This window comes from Trichomycterus rosablanca, chromosome 3, assembly GCF_030014385.1.
Source record: "Trichomycterus rosablanca isolate fTriRos1 chromosome 3, fTriRos1.hap1, whole genome shotgun sequence".
NCBI classification, from domain to species: domain Eukaryota; kingdom Metazoa; phylum Chordata; class Actinopteri; order Siluriformes; family Trichomycteridae; genus Trichomycterus; species Trichomycterus rosablanca.
The window spans coordinates 44,026,182-44,043,683 of NC_085990.1; the positions used below are offsets into that span (position 1 = coordinate 44,026,182).

At 39.4% G+C, this 17,502-nt stretch overlaps 1 protein-coding gene across 3 annotated transcripts in view; it reads left to right on the forward strand.

The window, feature by feature from the left end:
* Nucleotides 1-2,195: 2,195 nt before the first annotated feature.
* The window catches only part of arid1aa (AT-rich interaction domain 1Aa), a 37,925-nt gene continuing 22,618 nt past the window's right edge, over nt 2,196-17,502 (forward strand). For 2 of the 3 annotated variants that reach the window (XM_062991340.1, XM_062991341.1), the window contains exon 1: nt 2,196-3,257. In XM_062991340.1, coding sequence (XP_062847410.1) covers nt 2,352-3,257 — 906 coding nt within the window. In that variant the 5' untranslated portion in view covers nt 2,196-2,351. Of the gene's footprint in view, nt 3,258-16,468; nt 16,501-17,502 lie in introns of those variants that run through there. The other variant, XM_062991342.1, reaches the window with a different exon arrangement.

A 17,502-nucleotide genomic window follows, 5' to 3' on the forward strand; every position in this document is an offset into this window, starting at 1 on the left:
AGGCAGTGCTGGATAATAATGGTGGTCACACAAAATATTGACACTTTGGGCACAATTTGGACATGTTCACTGTGGGGTGTACTCACTTATGTTGCAGCTATTTAGACATTAATGGCTGTGTGTTGAGTTATTTTCAGGAGACAGTAAATCTACACTGCTATACAAGCTGTACACTGACTACTCTAAGTTATATCCAAGTTTCATGTCTATAGTGTTGTCCCATGAAAAGATATAATGAAATATTTGCAGAAATGTGAGGGGTGTACTCACTTTTGTGATACACTGTATGTATGTTTTTTAAAGGTGGTTAGATCTTCCAGCAGGAAATTGACCCAAAGCATACACCCAATTTACATTCTGGCCTTCAACTAAAACCCAATTGAAAACCCTCTGGGGTAGAAAAAGAAATACCTGAAAGTATCTAATTCACAAAAGTATTCAGACCCTTTATCCAATACTTGTAGAAGCCCTTTTGGCAGCAATTATAGCTGCAAGTATTTCTGGATATGTCCCTACAAGCTTTGCAAACCTGTATTTGTGCTGTTTATCTCATTGTTCATTCCATATCCTCTCAAGTTCCGTCAGATCCAATGAAGCTTCTGTGAACTGCTATCTTTAGGTCTTTGGTTAGGCCACTAACTAAACTCAACAGACTTAACCCAAGCCAGATCATCTGTTGCCAGAGTCCATAACATGCCATTTCGCAAAGTCCAAGCATGGTGTTATTTGCCTTTCACTCAACAATGGCTTCTATCTTGCCACTCTTCCATAAAGACCTGAGTTATGGAGTGATGCAGATATGATTGTCCATCCAACAGATTTTCCTATCCCTGCACAAGACATTTGGAGCACTTTTAGAGTGATCATTGAGTTCTTTTGTAGTTATCTGAGTAATGCTGACATGAAGGCCCAATTGGTGTTCTTCCATTTCACAATGATTGAGGTTATCATCATTGTGGTAGGCCATTAAGAGATGGGTAAATATGGCAATGCCAAGTCAAGAATTCTGAATAGGTAGGTAGAGTAGGAAAGTAGGTAGATATAAAGGTAGCACTGTTCTGGCTTTAAATAACTGGACTAAATCTAAGATTGTTCTTACAAAACAAAACTTAAATGTTTTTAATTTATAGAAGATTACTGTCCCATTTTATTGTACATCCAAGCAAACTAACAAACAAATAATGCTGTATTTGTTTTATCTAACCACAAAGCCATTTTATGCATGGCAGCCCCCCAAACCCACTGCAACGCAAAGCTTGCTTGACTGTGGACAGTGGAATCTGTGTACCAGCAGCTTCTAATTCTTGAGAGACCTGTTTTGGTGGTTTTACAATTGTCTATATGGACAGATTTGCTTTTCCAAAAAGACCATTGTTCCATTTACTTTGCATCACTGATAAATACTGGTACATATACATTTGGGACCTAGATATGGCTTCAGGTAAAATATCTGACTAGTAAAAATCAGATCCGCTTTCTGAGCTCTGTGCAACGTTTTCTATACTTTGTTCATTGTAATGCCTGTGGCACTGTTTAATGAGTGCAGTCAAACTAGCTCTACTTAAATGGTCACACAAATCCACCAGCTCTGATCAATCATAATTACTACTGAGGAATTAGTCACAGTGATCAAATTAATAATCTAAATTGCTGTATGTACAATTTGATGCTACAGATTTTGTCATACTTTTGGATAAAAATGATGCACACCCCAATACTGCCATGATATGTATTTTGCAACTGTATAGTCATCAGTAAGATGGGTGTAGTGGGCAGGGTTACATTTATTCTTAATTTCTATAACATTATGAATACAAGAATGAATTAATAACATCATTTTTATTAATGCTTAATGTGTATACATTTTAGCAATCGCTATTTATATGTGCAGATGTAAACACATGCATGTGTTGTGTGTTAACGTATGGCTATGGTTGTGTTCGGCTTCATGTTACGCACACCCCTTCCACATTAGAGTTCAATCCGTACTGGGAGGAGACTCTACTCCGGGTTTGCTATGTTGCAGTGTGTGTCGGTAAAATGGCTGTATGAGCCTCGTGCTAGCGCGATCCGTTCCTCTGCTCTAGTCTAGTTCAGTTAGAAACCCCCACAAATTCCGTGTTGGGTGAATTAATTCCTAGGAAACTCAGTTCGGCGGGTTTTTTTTTCTAAATCAGCGCAGTGGTGGCGGTGCGGGCCGGATTGAGTCCGGCTTTTAAGGCTGGGGGATGAGTCCAGGCTCGGGCAGATGGTTGTAAAACTGTTGTATTTACGTTTCAATGTTTAGCGCTCGATTGTGACTCGACTCGGTAAGAGAGAGAGAGAGAAAGAGAGAGAGAGAGAGGGTTATCATGGCCGCTCAGGTCGCTAGCGCTACCTCTCTCAACAGCAGCTCGCCTTCCGAGCTCAAAAAAGCGGACCGAGACCCAAAGGAGGAGTCGGTACCGGCCGAGAAGCAGCAGGAAAATAAGGAGCCGGGATCTGAGAGTGGATCACCGGGCCGCGGCGGCGAACTGCATGACCGGCCCGAGCCTGGCAATGCTATGGCAGCAGGAGGAGGGGAGTCCGAGATGAAAAACGGCAATCCTCCGCGGCTCCCCAATAATCAAAATGATTCGACCGGACCCGAAGCGAATAACCACCCGGGCATGGCGCACCAGCACCAGCCGTCCGGATTTGCGCCGCCGTCCTACGGCTACGCGCACCACTACTCACGGGGCCCTTTTCATCAACATGGCGGACAACAAAGCCCTGGCATGGCAGCCGCGGCGCCCAGCAACATGATGGAGCCGTATGGACCGAACTCGCACGAGCACGGCTTTCCGAACCACCAGTTTAACAACTATGGGCAGTTTCCGAACCGGGCGCCTTATCCGGGCCCGGGCTATGGAATGAGTTCGCCGCGCAGCGCTCCGGCTCAGGCGGCTCAGGCGGCTAAACAGCAGCAGCAGCAGCAGCAGGCAGCGGGAGGATCTCCCACTATGGCCGCGTCATATAATAATCAGCGTTATAATATTGCAAATCCACAAGCTGCATCGACACCGACTCTCAACCAGCTCCTAACGTCGCCGAGCTCCAACCGCGGCTACAGTAATTACCAACCGAGCGACTACAACAACCAGGAAGGCGCTAACAAGGGAGATATCAATCCTGCTGCTGCCCAGTACGCAGGCGGCCATCCGGGCTGGCAACAAAGAACCCATCTCCCCTCTCCAATGAGCCCGGGAAGCACGGCTCAGAGTCTGGGTAGAAACCAGGTAAGTTTAGGTTCACGTCTGTTTGGCTGAAATGTAACGTGAGCCTATTTTCTTACTTCTGCCTTGGCTTGAACACGCTAGCGTGAGGTCACGGTGTTCCGCACAGTGCTACGCTAGTGACTTAGCGTGAATAAAATGTCACTTCAACAAATACCATGTTCTAGTAAACCGTCTATTTTTGCTAGTAATACACCACTCGAACGACAGCAAACGTGAGCAATGATTAAAGTAGCGTATATGTGCACTAATAAATTCAGAATAAATGCTAAACATGAGCAGACGTTGTGTGGATTCGTGTTAACACTGCTCCGTACACCGCGCCCGCCAGTGGATGTAAGACTATGCCTAATTCGTGAGGTAAAAAATGTAACTAAAATTGCTTAAAATGTGCATACATTTTGGGTTAGGCATACGGGGCTAAGAGGTGCATCGTCACATAAACCTATCTTTACAAAACAATGTGCGAAATCGCTTGAAAATGTATGGAATACTGTTACCGAGCGTTTTGTTAGCCATTGTCTAGGCAGGAGATGGAATAAAATGGCTGCCTGTGTTGTTTTTTTTTTTTTTTTTTTTTACACAACTTGCTGCCCATCAAAAGCTGCACTTTAGCTGAAATATCAGTTGGTTAAGGCTTTAACGTTGTGATTTGTTCTTTGTTTTGTAAAAATGAAAAGTCCACACACTGTAGAGGTGTTCTATGGTGTGTGTATAAACACATTTGCTGTCAGTTCCACAGCCAAATGGTTGAAACGTATCGTCAACTGGGTGAAGGTTATATTTATCTAGCTGTTGGCTTTCTGTGTTTATTCGTGTTCCTTTGTAATTGAAAGAAATTGTGAATTAGTTAGCAGACAGCTAACGCTTCTCCACGTGTTAAGTATATATTTTTTTGCCTCAGTGTGCGTGTTCAGTTGGTGAACAATCAGGCTAGCGGACACGTCCTTCTTTGGGTCGTTTACCTGACCTGCTTGGTTAATTACATTAGCCGCCAGTGTACCTAGTCTAAAACACCATCAAACACACGTTCATTTGTTTACTTTTATTCAGATTAAAGGCTCAGTAAGGTCATAAGAACCGAACATGTTCTGGGTGTGAGTAGTAAAAGAGCAGGGACACGAGACCAGCTTGGCCTGGGTGGTGTGTGCTAAGCTGGCTCAGTGAGCACAGGGCTGATTTGTGAGGAGTGAGGAGTGAGGATTGCTTTGCTTTGGGATTTGAATTGTGGAGGTAAAAATGCTTCTGTCAGAGGCAGGACACAGTTGGTCTCGGGTTGACACGCGAGCTGAGATCTGATTGGCTCTTGCCACTGCGCTCTTAGCCATTTGTAATTTCACATGATGGAAGGCAGCAACAATTGCTCAGTAAGTAGCGTGAAGTGTCTCCTAACGCATGCAGCTTCTCTCACACACACACACACACACACACACACACACACACACACACACTGTAATGCTCCATCTAAATCTTCTCATCCTACCCATCATGAAGACCATTCTTTTCTTTACATGTGTTTTAAACTTAAATGAGGTGTCGTTTATTAACCTCTGGGCTGTTTTTTAGGGTTTATTCTGCTTTTTTTTTTAATCATCATTAGACACTACTTATTCCTTTATGATTTTAACATTTCATGTTCAAAAACTTTTTTTTCAGACTGATTCCTTTACAGCTTACCTGATTTGGCAGGGTTTTACACTGGATCCCCTTTTTGAGGCAACCATTCTTTTATTTGGGGTTTGGGACCAATATTACATTGAGAATGTGTTGACAAATATCCAGGTCCAAGTGCCTAGGCTGTTCAGACCAACCCCACTATGAGGCAGCCCTTCTTTAATTTGGGGTTTAAGACCAATATTGAGAGTGCACTGACAAATCCACTTCCAAGTGCCTAGGATATTTGGACCAACTCCACTATAAGGCAGTCCTTCTTTAATTTGGGGTTTGGGACCAACATTGAGAGTGCACTGACACATCCACTTCCAAGTGCCTAGGATATTTGGACCAACCCCACTATGAGGCAGTCCTTCTTTAATTTGGGGTTTGGGACCAACATTGAGAGTGCACTGACAAATCCACTTCCCAGTGCCATGGCTATTTGGACCAACCCCACTATAAGGCAGTCCTTCTTTAATTTGGGGTTTAAGACCAATATTGAGAGTGCACTGACACATCCACTTCCCAGTGCCATGGCTATTTGGACCAACCCCACTATGAGGCAGCCCTTCTTTAATTTGGGGTTTAAGACCAATATTGAGAGTGCACTGACAAATCCACTTCCCAGTGCCTTGGCTATTTGGACCAACTCCACTATGAGGCAGTCCTTCTTTAATTTGGGGTTTAAGACCAACATTGAGAGTGCACTGACAAATCCACTTCCCAGTGCCTTGGCTATTTGGACCAACTCCACTATGAGGCAGCCCTTCTTTAATTTGGGGTTTGGGACCAACATTGAGAGTGCACTGACAAATCCACTTCCCAGTGCCATGGCTATTTGGACCAACCCCACTATGAGGCAGTCCTTCTTTAATTTGGGGTTTGGGACCAACATTGAGAGTGCACTGACAAATCCACTTCCCAGTGCCATGGCTATTTGGACCAACCCCACTATGAGGCAGTCCTTCTTTAATTTGGGGTTTGGGACCAACATTGAGAGTGCACTGACAAATCCACTTCCCAGTGCCATGGCTATTCAGACCAACCACACTATGAGGCAGCCCTTCTTTAATTTGGGGTTTGGGACCAACATTGAGAGTGCATTGACAAATCCACTTCCCAGTGCCATGGCTATTTGGACCAACCCCACTATGAGGCAGCCCTTCTTTAATTTGGGGTTTGGGACCAACATTGAGAGTGCACTGAAAAGTCCATATCTGATTGGCTAGGCTATTTGAAACCCTCCACCCACAAACTTAATTATAATTAAAGGGTGTTGACCAAATCTGGCTATTTTTAAAAGCAGAAATGTTGCAACATGCCAAAAATAATTTAACACTAACTGTTTTAAAACAGCAAGATTTCTCAATTGCATCTGTTTCATGCTTACATACTAGTCTGCTTTTCTAGCCTGCTAGCCCACCCAGTAATTTGGTGCTTAGCTACATGCAGCATTTACAGTAAAGATAACTTAAATCAGCTGGAAATGGTAAAACTGGTTGAAAAGTAGTTACACTGCTTGTTAGTATTAAAGATGAACTGGTCAATATTTTATGTACTGAAAATAGTGGCAATATTTGGAGAAAACTATGAAACAGTACATATTTTTGTATATCCTTTTGCGATATCTGGTGCATGGTGGCAGTGTTTCTTCACAAACGTGGACAAAAGTCTAGCTTAGTTGTTAATCTAGCAGAAAATACAGCCATCAAGCTTATAAAAGGTATCATTTTTGGACTAAAATTTTTTTCCCCATCAGATGAGTTGGTCTATCATCAACAGACTTTTACTGCACTGCATAGCATTGATGTGTACCGCTATAGTGAGGGATAAACAAAGCACTGTAAGAAGTGTGGTCTACTAGTACTAATAAAAAAAAAAACCATATTAATGGGGAAGTAAACATATCTACAGTTTAGACCAAGGTAAGGCACCCAACGAATAATCTGTGCCACTGTGGCTTTTTCTATAATATTATATCATTAATTTATTTTCACTAAATGCTTAATCCTGGTCAGGGTTGAGGTGGGTCCAGTGTTACTCAGAAAAACTGATGGCAAAGCAGGAATACACTCTGGACATGACACCGATCTTGGGGCATTACATCCACTTGTCTATTTTTGCTTATTTAGAGGCACTGGGAAATAAAACAATGCAGATATGTGAGGTGAACATGTGAAAATCGTCACAGACGAGCAATCTTAGACAAAGAGTGAGCCCAGGTTCCTTGGCCAGGTATATATTTATTTTCTACATTTTAGAATGTGTGTAAAATATCAAATGAGACTTTTTCCATTCCTTCCCCCCAATTTTACCTTCCAGTCTAGTACCCAATGGCCTACATTTTTATTTTCGCCTCTACTGATGCAGACCTCTACTCCTGACTGAGGAGGGCAGTAACAAACCCACTCCCCTTCTCACACATGAGATGTTGATGAAATGCTGAGTGATTTTTTTAACACACACAAAGCGGGTCCATGTGGGGATTTGTATCATGCACAGAGAATTATGCACCGATCCCCATTATCCCACGTCTCTGTGCAGACGCTGACGAACAGCCAGCAGAGGTCGTGATTGCAGCACTTACATAGAACCTTTATGGCTGAGATACAGTTGGACAGCTCAAACAAACCTTATACCCAGTGGTAAAAGTGGTTTAATAATAGACATTGCTGCACATCCATGTTGGCAATATATAAATGATTACAACCCATGCTATTACTCACATTATTACACAAGCTATGCTCCAACACAGCATTTTTTACTATAAAGGTTGGTTTATTTGCTGCAGTGCTATTGCGGAATTAACACTCTTCTGCGCCACCTTGTTTCATGCATCAAACATGCTTTCTCTTCAGGTTTTGGCTTTAAATAACTTGCTATTGTTAATAACTGACAAGATTAATTCAAAATGGCTATGTAGTAGACCATATAGTGTGGGGAATGCAATAACTGTTGTACCCTGTATAGTGCACAGAAGTAGAAACCAGTAGTGATTTTAGGATTTGGTTTATACTAGCATGACTAACAGTGGTTTCATATTTGCTCTGTTGGTATGATATAAATAGACCAACTAATCAATAAGGAAATATGTTGGCAACTATTTTTAGTTGCTTATGGTAAGTAGTTGGTTCGATTCAATTTCTTTTGAATTTTTGATTAGCCAAGAAGACCAGAAATCTTAAAACACACAAATTAATGTCTATATGTTCAAGAGTATTACCGACACTCGGGTGGCTCAGCGGCCTAGTACGCTACCCCACCACCGCAGAGAGCCGTGTTTAAGTTTTAGCAGTGCTATCTGCTGGTTGGTCATCTACACAGACATGATTAGCTATGTCTTGATTAGGATGGCTGAAACCCTGTAATGGATTGGTGGCCTGTCCAGGGTAGTCCTGCCTTTCATTTAGCATTTCCCAGTGGAACCAGATCGGATGAAATGAAATGTAAAAAAATTAAATACCCTGATGCAGGATTTGGCAATTTTCAAACAGAAGGTTTAACTCCTTTCTATTATGTTTGCAGTCGTTAAGGATGCAATAAAGGATATAGATTATACGTCAAATTTTATTCTTCATTCAAACAGGAAAAGTAGTGAAGAAGCTTCTCACTCGCAGCATTTACATTTTTCTTGGAACATTTTGGCATTATTGATATTAGTAGAAGTATAACGACGTCTATACCTTGAACTGAAGCGTTCTGAAAGTCGTCACTCAGGCTGACAGCTTGTGCATGATTTTTGTTTTTGTTACTGTCAGTGTAATTTTAAAGTTTTCTCTTCTTTTGATGACAGACATAAACTAATTAAACTTGTCTATGGGCCACATTTGCCAGTCTTGCTATACAAATTGTGTATTCACTCTGAGTGAATAGTAGTTCAGAAAGAAACCTAATTTAAAACAATTTAGTCAAATTTAAGCAAAGCATCACACCTTGATTATTTGTTTACATGATTTTAACCTGTACAAATATTTAACAATATATCATTTCCGGATCTGCTATTTTGTATGTAAACCTTTAGAAACTTAGTTATGCTGGTAACTGGTCTTACTTTTGGAGTCTTGGGTTACATTATTTCATTTTTAGTGATTGTATGCAGCTAAATATTAAGAAATATGACTATCTTGACTATAACGTGACTATATGGTGAATACCAGTATATGGTAAACACGAGTGTATGGTAAAGAGGCTAGAAGCTGGTTACATTACCATGCAGTGGGGAGTGAAATTTAGTACCAGAGACAGAATTTACATATAAAATTGTTAATCACTGTTGTCATGGCATATTTTTTAATGTGGGCAAATGGTAAGTAATATTGGTTCGCTTGAGTATGTTCCCTTTTCTGTCAATGGTAAAGGCCTGTTTTAATTAAAAAAATGTTTCTTTCTGCAATTTAATTATATAAAAGCTTACAATATCAGAATTTAGATTACTTGTGCGTTCCTAAGACGAACAGTAATGTGTAATGTATGATTATAGTGAATTTCTGTAACATCCCACGTTTGTACTGGTGTGCCATTACACTTCCACTATATACATTAAATACATGAAGGTGTAGCTTGATACACACCATATAAAAGAAGATTGGTTCATAGTTGTTGCTCTTTTCTTTTGCAGTCCTTTAGTGGGTTATGTTATTTAGAGCGATGACTGCTGTGCTGTGTGGTGTCCTTGCTGCCCTCGGCTCATAAGTCGGAGTGCCAGTATCCTCCCCATCCCCCACAGCCAATCAAAGAGCCAGGCCAGCATCCTCTCCTGCCAAGAGAGCAGTGAGCTTTTGCTTTTATCTTATGCAGATTAGCCATGTGCTGCCTGTATTTATTTATTTTATTTTTGGTTTGGAAAATATTAAGAGCTGCTCTGACTCAACCCCTTAACACTAATTTGTTTAGTGAAAGAGGCCTTCTGCCAGGTCGATTATTAAATAAAACGTCTTGTATGATTTAATACACTTAAAGCTTTATAGATTAACCTATGCTATTTAAATAAAAATAACTTTTTTAAATCTAGATTTTCTAATATTACTGACTAGTTCTTGTTACACTGTCCTATTACATGACACTTGATCAATCTCACCAGGATCATGTTGCTCTCTTGTGATCTTTCTAGACTCGAATGTTTTTTTCTTCTTGTAGTTTTTTCTTCTTTTATTTGACATTTTTCTTTTTTTGAGGTAAGGTACTGGAATAAAATGAGTGATTTGTGATTGAGTCCTCCAAGTAGTGCAACAAAAAAGTGTTTGCTTTATTATCTGTACGTTTAAGCACTGTTGATGCCATTAGTCAATCACGTCAGCTGATTAGTTCTGCTATCTGGGTGGAAGTGACTGACACTGACTGCAGTCCTTTTTACATATAAAACATATAGAATTTGATATGCTGTTCAACAAAGTAACATTTATTAATATTTAATTTGTGTTTTGTGCTGTGTATCTTATTACACAAATGTTATGTTTTTATAAATGGAAAATGCTAAGTCACCAAATGTAGGGGATGTCTGATTAAATGGTTGAACAATAACTAAAATGCTGTTGATGATAAATGTCATTTAAATTAATTCCCAACAACTGATGCTTGACTTATTCACGGTTGATGGTACAGAGCTTTACAGAGTGCTTATTTAACCCACCCTCAGTGTGCATGCACCAGTTATGTCTAAAGGCACATTTAGCAGTTCTAACCTGAACAAAATAAACGTTTATGCATTTATATTATTTAAATGCTGTAAGACTAAACTATTACGCAAACAAAAACAGTTTTGCTTTTATATGGAGTTTGTAATTCTTTATTTATTGACATTTAACATCACAGAGACTTCAGTACAAACTGTCTTGAGTTTCATACACACTTTCCAACATTTCCTTCCTCTTTCCCTCTCTCCCCACCCATGGAGGGAGGAAAACTATAATAATAACAACAATAATAGTGATAATAATAATAACAATAATTAAAAAAGAAACTATGGGCGCCCAGGTGGCGCAGCGGGATATTCCGCTGACGCACCAGCACCGAGTTTCTGAACCTCCCGGTTCGAGGCTCGGTGTTGCCACCGGTCGGCTGGGCGCCATCTGGCGGGCATAATTGGCAGTGCCTGCAGGGTCGGGGACCGGACTATATGTGGGTGGGTGGGTCTTCATGCGCTGTGTAAGGACCCTGATTTGCAGAAGAGACGCCCGTGCATTCTGCACGGACGAGAAGAGGAGGGCTGTACACGTGTAAAGAAGGCGTGGGGCAGCGGCGTGCTCTCCTTGGATGCAAATCTGGTTTGCCTGTTAGCAGCGGAAGACAGATTGGAAGCGCTAAAAATTGGGAAAAAAATTGGGGATAAAATTCGGAGAAAAAAAAAAATAAAAAAAAAAAATAAATAAATAAAAAAAATAAACTATGTACAAGTAGGGAGTGATGTCTTGTGTACTACATATGTATTACTTTGTGAAGGTAAAATCACTCCTGTGGGATGTTACATAGTTTTTCCCAGTCTAAGTCAAATTGTTCCAAGCTTTTATATGGAGTTTAATTGCTTGTTAATCTTTGCACACATGGATCTGTGTGTATTATGTTGTGTGTAGCATATTTTTAGATACAAAAATGATGTGGGTACTTTGCTTCATGTCCCAGTATACTTCTGTTTGAAAGGTAAAACTCTTTTAAAATAACTGTACTAATGTTGTCTGGAAGAGCTTTATAATTGTACCAACTGCATCTCTGTTCTTTGATTAGCATGTATGCATGTAATGAACTGTTTGCTTTTGATTGAAAATCTAGATTCAGAACCCTGAACTGGTTCTGTTCATGGTGATGCAGTTAAAAGTAATGAATTAAAAATTCCATTCCAAGTCTAATAATTGGAGCAGAAATGTAGTTATTTTTTTGGTGCATTTGTAATACAGGATTAGTGCCCATTAAACTGATTTGTAAACATGTTCAAGGGGTTTCACCTGATCTTATAGTAAAACTTTGAACTTGACAAGTAAAACATTAATTAATATAGTATTAATTTGAATGTGCAATAATTGTAGTAACTGGACTGGTTTGAATAACAAGATAAATGTGCCTTTATGACTTAGTCTCTTGACAAAAATTTCATTGTAATTAAATAATACTCTTATCTGAGGGAACCTGGTACTTTGGGCATTTGAAGATGGTTGGGCTTCAGCTCGAAAGAATTTAACAGACTTAAATTCTTCAAGGTTTTTCTAAATTGTAAATCAAATTTGATACTTTGAAGTGGCAGAAAAAGTGAGATTATAATAATGTACAAATACTTTTTACCCATACTGAGATGTTTCCGTTTGCATGTTCATTAGATCTGAATTTGTTGGTGTGGGTATGTGTGTGGGCAGGAAAATGCCCTTTTTGTGTTGTCTAACTCTTGAACTGTTAAGTAATTTAGAATTCAATTAGGAAAATTTGCAGCCTTTAAAACTAGTATTGGGTGACTGTCTTATGGTCCACGGTATTTCTGCTTATTCTGCTATGGCTCATGTCATTCAGTTAGTGCCAAAATGGCTTTTTTATTGAACAAAAAAAAAGAAAAAGCTGACTTGGCTCAGGCTCAAACAGTGTTACAGCTGGGATGTGTTAAATATTCGGCAGACTGCCCTGCATTTGAAATGAGTTATATTTAGCACAGTTGACTTCCTTAACTAAGAGAGAAAAGGTAACACTAATAACCGTGGGAAACGGAGAAAGTGTTTTTACTCTGTTCAATTACTCTTGCTCTCTCACCTGTGTTTTCCATTCACAGAACGTTATACATAGAAGGCTGGGGGTCATCAAACTGTGTTGTAGCAAATTTAGATTTCTCTTGGTTATCAGTTGCCTTGAAACAATTTTGTCCATTCTCTTATTACAGTGGAATTTTAAAGCTCATATCCTACCTGAGCCAAGCCTTGCCTGTTCTCAAATGGTTGTCTGGGTTCTGTTGTGATTCCTTGGATCTGGTGTTACTGCACTTCTGAAAATATTTGGTGCACAAGTTGAGATGTCTGTGATTGGGTTTAGCAGCTGTTAGCAGTTTATATGAATGAGAATGGAGACGTAGATGTTACATGCAGAGAGTGATTAAGAGTGACTGACTTAGCTAAAATTTAACACCCCACATGCACCTGATTTTATACACATGGGTGCCGATGTGCAAGCTGAATGAATTTCAGTTGATTCTGTGCTACAAGGGGAATTTGTACGCCCAGTGGAAGTACAGTGGAAACTTTATGAATTGACAAGCAGTCAACCCTATAAGTAATTTAAATAATAAACTGAAATGACTGCACATGTAAATTATAAACATGAACTATATTATGCACTATATTCAAAACAATGCACATACAAAAACAAAAATCCAGGTAAATACTGTCACAGTACTGTATGTAATGTACAGATACATACATCATTTCCAGTAAATAATATATAATCATTTTTCTTGTTGTATCTTCCATCTGTCTTATGTGCGGTTGATCATTAACATTGTTAATCAAATATAAGTGTCCAAAGCAGCCCCAGACCATCACACTACCACCACTACGTTAGACATTAGACACGAAGTCCAAAATCTAGATGTTTTTGGCAAATGCAAGATGTGCCTTTGAGTTATTTGTCGTCAGCAGTGATTGGCACCTTGCAACTCTCTTATGGATGCCATTTTGCACAGAGTTTTTTTTTTTCTTCTTATTCTGGAATTGTGTACATTAACCTTAACTGAGGCAAGTGCAGTTCTTAAGATGGTAATTTTGGGAATTGTGCAGCTTTTTGAGACTTCACATTGCCAGGCAGGTTCTAGCCACAACAACTGCTAACAGGTGTAATAAATCAAATATATAAGGGAAACTATATGCATTCAACTTTTATAGCAACAGTTTAGGGATGGCCCTTTCTTGTTCCAGCATTACTGTGCCCTTTTGCGCAATGTTTTAAGAAACTATAGTGCCCTGCACAGAGCCCTGACCTCAGCCCCACTGAACAGCTTGGAATCAACTGGAACATTAATTGAGGCTTTCTTGACCAGCGCCAGCGCCCAGCCAACCTTTCTCTTTATTAGTTTTGGCTGTGCCACACACCCTACTGGAAGTTAGTGGTGTTATCATTGTGTTCATTACATCACATATACAGCAGTTCAGAAATATATAAAGGCTTGCCAAATAGTTGCCAAAAGGGGAAGCTTTGTTGGCCCTCACCCACCCAAATTACTTGCTGTGGTTGGATGAGGAAATGGTTTGCAGGTGGGAATTAGCCTTTACTGACCACTATTTTTCATTTCCATTATTATTTAAATAATTTATGGTTAATTTAATGTTTACCCAATTATCCAACAATTCTGGCTAATAGCTGTTGTGACTTATTGCTCACATGTGGTTTGTTCTTGTTCCAATATGTAATCAAAGCCGTATAGTTGGGGTTCAGCCACTAGGTACAAGCTTAAGCTACGTTTCAGCCCCGTGGCTGTTAAAGTCTGGTTACAGCCATGTTTGTTGAAGGTGGTTAGCTCAGTAAACGTTCTTTGACTGGTTCCTTTTGAATGCATGACCTTGTAGAAAGAGACTAATGTTGTATTATGCCTGAAACTGACGTTACAGTATGTAAAAATATACTTGCTTGCCTTGCTCAGTGTACAGATAATCAGACTGATTTTTGAGGCTGAAAATCCCTTGGTGTGACATCTGTAACATCCAGTCTCTTCTTCTGATCCACCCAAGTTGTGACGGGTCATTTAAAATCATAAATGTTGAATAGTAATTGTTTAGTAATTCTCTAGAACAATTTATACGATTACACTTTAAAGTGATTTTTTTTGTTAAATGCCCATTTTCTGTTTCACAAAACGTATGTTTGAATAAAAAACTTTATTTGGTTGGCCAGTTTTTCCTCTACATTGTTGACCAGACTTTATTATGATATATAGTTTTGTAACACTTGTTTTAACAGTATCCTAATAGTTTGTCAACTGTCTTATCCAGGTGTGGTTCAGTTGGTGAGCACTGAGCACAATGCAGGAACACCTTAGACAGTGTGCCAGTCCTGCTGGCCTTTGGCTATCCCCCCCCTTAAAAAAAGTCAATTCCACCTGACCGACCTATAACATGGCCAAGATTTGAACTCTGTGGTGGGCTAGCATAATGATGCCACAGATATTTTGCCATAAGTTAATGTGAACCAGGCTGTTATTGAATACTTGTGAAAAAAGATCAGCTGGACAGATAGTTTTACATTCTAAATATTTGAGTACATTAATAAATTAATTATTTAATTTTATTAAAATAATTTTAAGGAGGCAAATGCTGCCATTTTTTCTTTTAACTGAACTGATGGTCATTGGTTGACGAATATACTTAAACAAGCACTTGAGTAAGTAAAAAATTCAACATTGTTTTAATAAAAAAGTTATTAAAGCAAACAGACAGAACTGGAAGGTTTGACTGGTTACACTGTAATAAAGAGCCACATAAAAAGGAACTGCAACAAAAGTCGGTGCACACTTCACTAGTGGGTTTTATTTGTTCAGTTAATATTTTGTGTCCACCTTTGTTTTGTTTTTTTATAGCTTCCAACCTCTTTGGCTTTGATACCAGTGTAGCAAAAATCAGTGGAGCAATATTCTGCTGTTCTTCACAGATTATTCTTTTCAGCTCTTTATTGGAGGGGTTTGGTGCTCCTCTACTTTTTGCTTTAAGATTCCCCAATGGTGTTCTTCGATTGTTTTCAATCTTCTATAAAAACTCCTGTGTGCATTTTGCAGTGTTGTAGGTCATGTCATTCATTCATTCATATCTTGCTGAATGTTTTGAGAGTAAGAACCATCTTTTCATTCGGTATTTTGGTGTACACAGTAGCTTTTATGATAAAAGTCTATAAGTGCCATGTCCTCTACACCTGCTAAACTCATACAGCCCCATATAAACACACACTCTTGACCATGTTTCACAGTGTTATGCAGTCATTGTGATAATCCTGAACAGATTCTTGCCAAACAAGCTAAACTCCATATGAGTTTTGTTAGTAATGGCTTTTTTCTTGGATGCCGTCCATAGAGATTGACTTAGTGTAAAGTTTGGCATATTTTCTGAGTCTTCACAGAGGCCAGTTTCTGTGGATAAGTCTAGTGCTAAGCTGGAAGATTGTGTAAATAGTAAACGGTGTGCTCCGTCATCTTTTGGGTATGGTCGTTGTGCCTTAGGTTACTTGTAGTGTGTCTAATGCTTCCTAATAACTGCTGCTACTGTCTTTCGGCTTGTCTTTGGTTGCCTACCAATGTCCTTGTACTGTTGTCCATCTTTGTAAAAGTACTAAACCTAATAGTAAAGTTTCCTAGACAATTTCTCGCCATGTGGAGCCATGATGGATTACACACCAGATTAGGGCCAAAAATTGAGTCAATTTGTTGTTAACAGCTTGTTTTGTCTAATAAACAGACAAGCAGTCAGAGTTTGGTCTGTGGTGGACACTAATGCACCCCCATGTTGTCACAGATGCTGTTTTTTGCAGTTTTCGTTGGTAACAGTGTGGATGGTCTTTTAATCTTTGGCATGTCGCATCCTACGGCTGTTTTTTTGTTTTTATTACATTTTTAGAAAGTGTCGAGTTTTGTGGAAATAAGGTTTGTGTACAGATATTATATCCAATGTATTTATACACTTACATATGTGTGTGAGAAATGGTGGATCAGTTTTTGCTTATCTTCTTAGTAGAGATGGGACGATCAGTAAATAAAATAAATAAACTTAAAAAGAGCCTCACAGTCAAGATAAACCGGAGCAGCGCGCGCGTGTGTGTGTGTGCGTGTGTGCGTGTGCGTGTGTGTGTGTGTGTTTGTGCCTTTAGAAGAGACGCTTTGTTCACTGTATCGCTATAAGTGATTCATTTTTCGCGAAGCGTAAGTTTCTCTTCTCAGTTATCTCTCCGTGTTTACTGTTATTAATTAAATGTCGTGGTTTTAAATAAACACCAGCTACTACAGAACATTTTGTGTGACTCTCTTACATTAAAAAGCTTCATTAAACTGCTATTACCACAGATCTGTAACCGACCGTCAGACTCGTTCCGTCTAAGGAGCTAAAAGTTCAGCAGATGATCCTGAACTAACGAATTTGGTAATGAATAAACTTTTGCCTCTGATTGGCTCTGTAACGTTTTCTGTTCTCATCTACATCACAAGTAAGAACCGCTTACGATTTACCAAAGTGAACCAGGAGTTTATATAACGTGCTGATAGAATCGACTCAGATGTGACCGGGTTGAATTATCTTTTTAAAGTAAATATTACAATCAGCAAAATTACATCGTATGTATGATGCACAACGTTAATGATGTTATTTTAGGTCATGAAGAGCTTTCATTGTGGTTTCTGTACGATGGTTGATGAATGGTGATGTGATGGTTGGTGCTTCGTAGCTCAAAGTCTGGATCAATATACTAAGCTGTTAACTTAACGTGATCTTTATATATCACACGATCGGATCGGCTACTTTTAGGAAATATCGCCGATCGCCGATAGCATATTTTGATTAAAAATCGGCCGATACCGATTCATAGCCGATCGATCGTCCCATCTCTACTTCTTAGAAAGTTGAATGTTTCATCTATCAGGTATCAAATATGT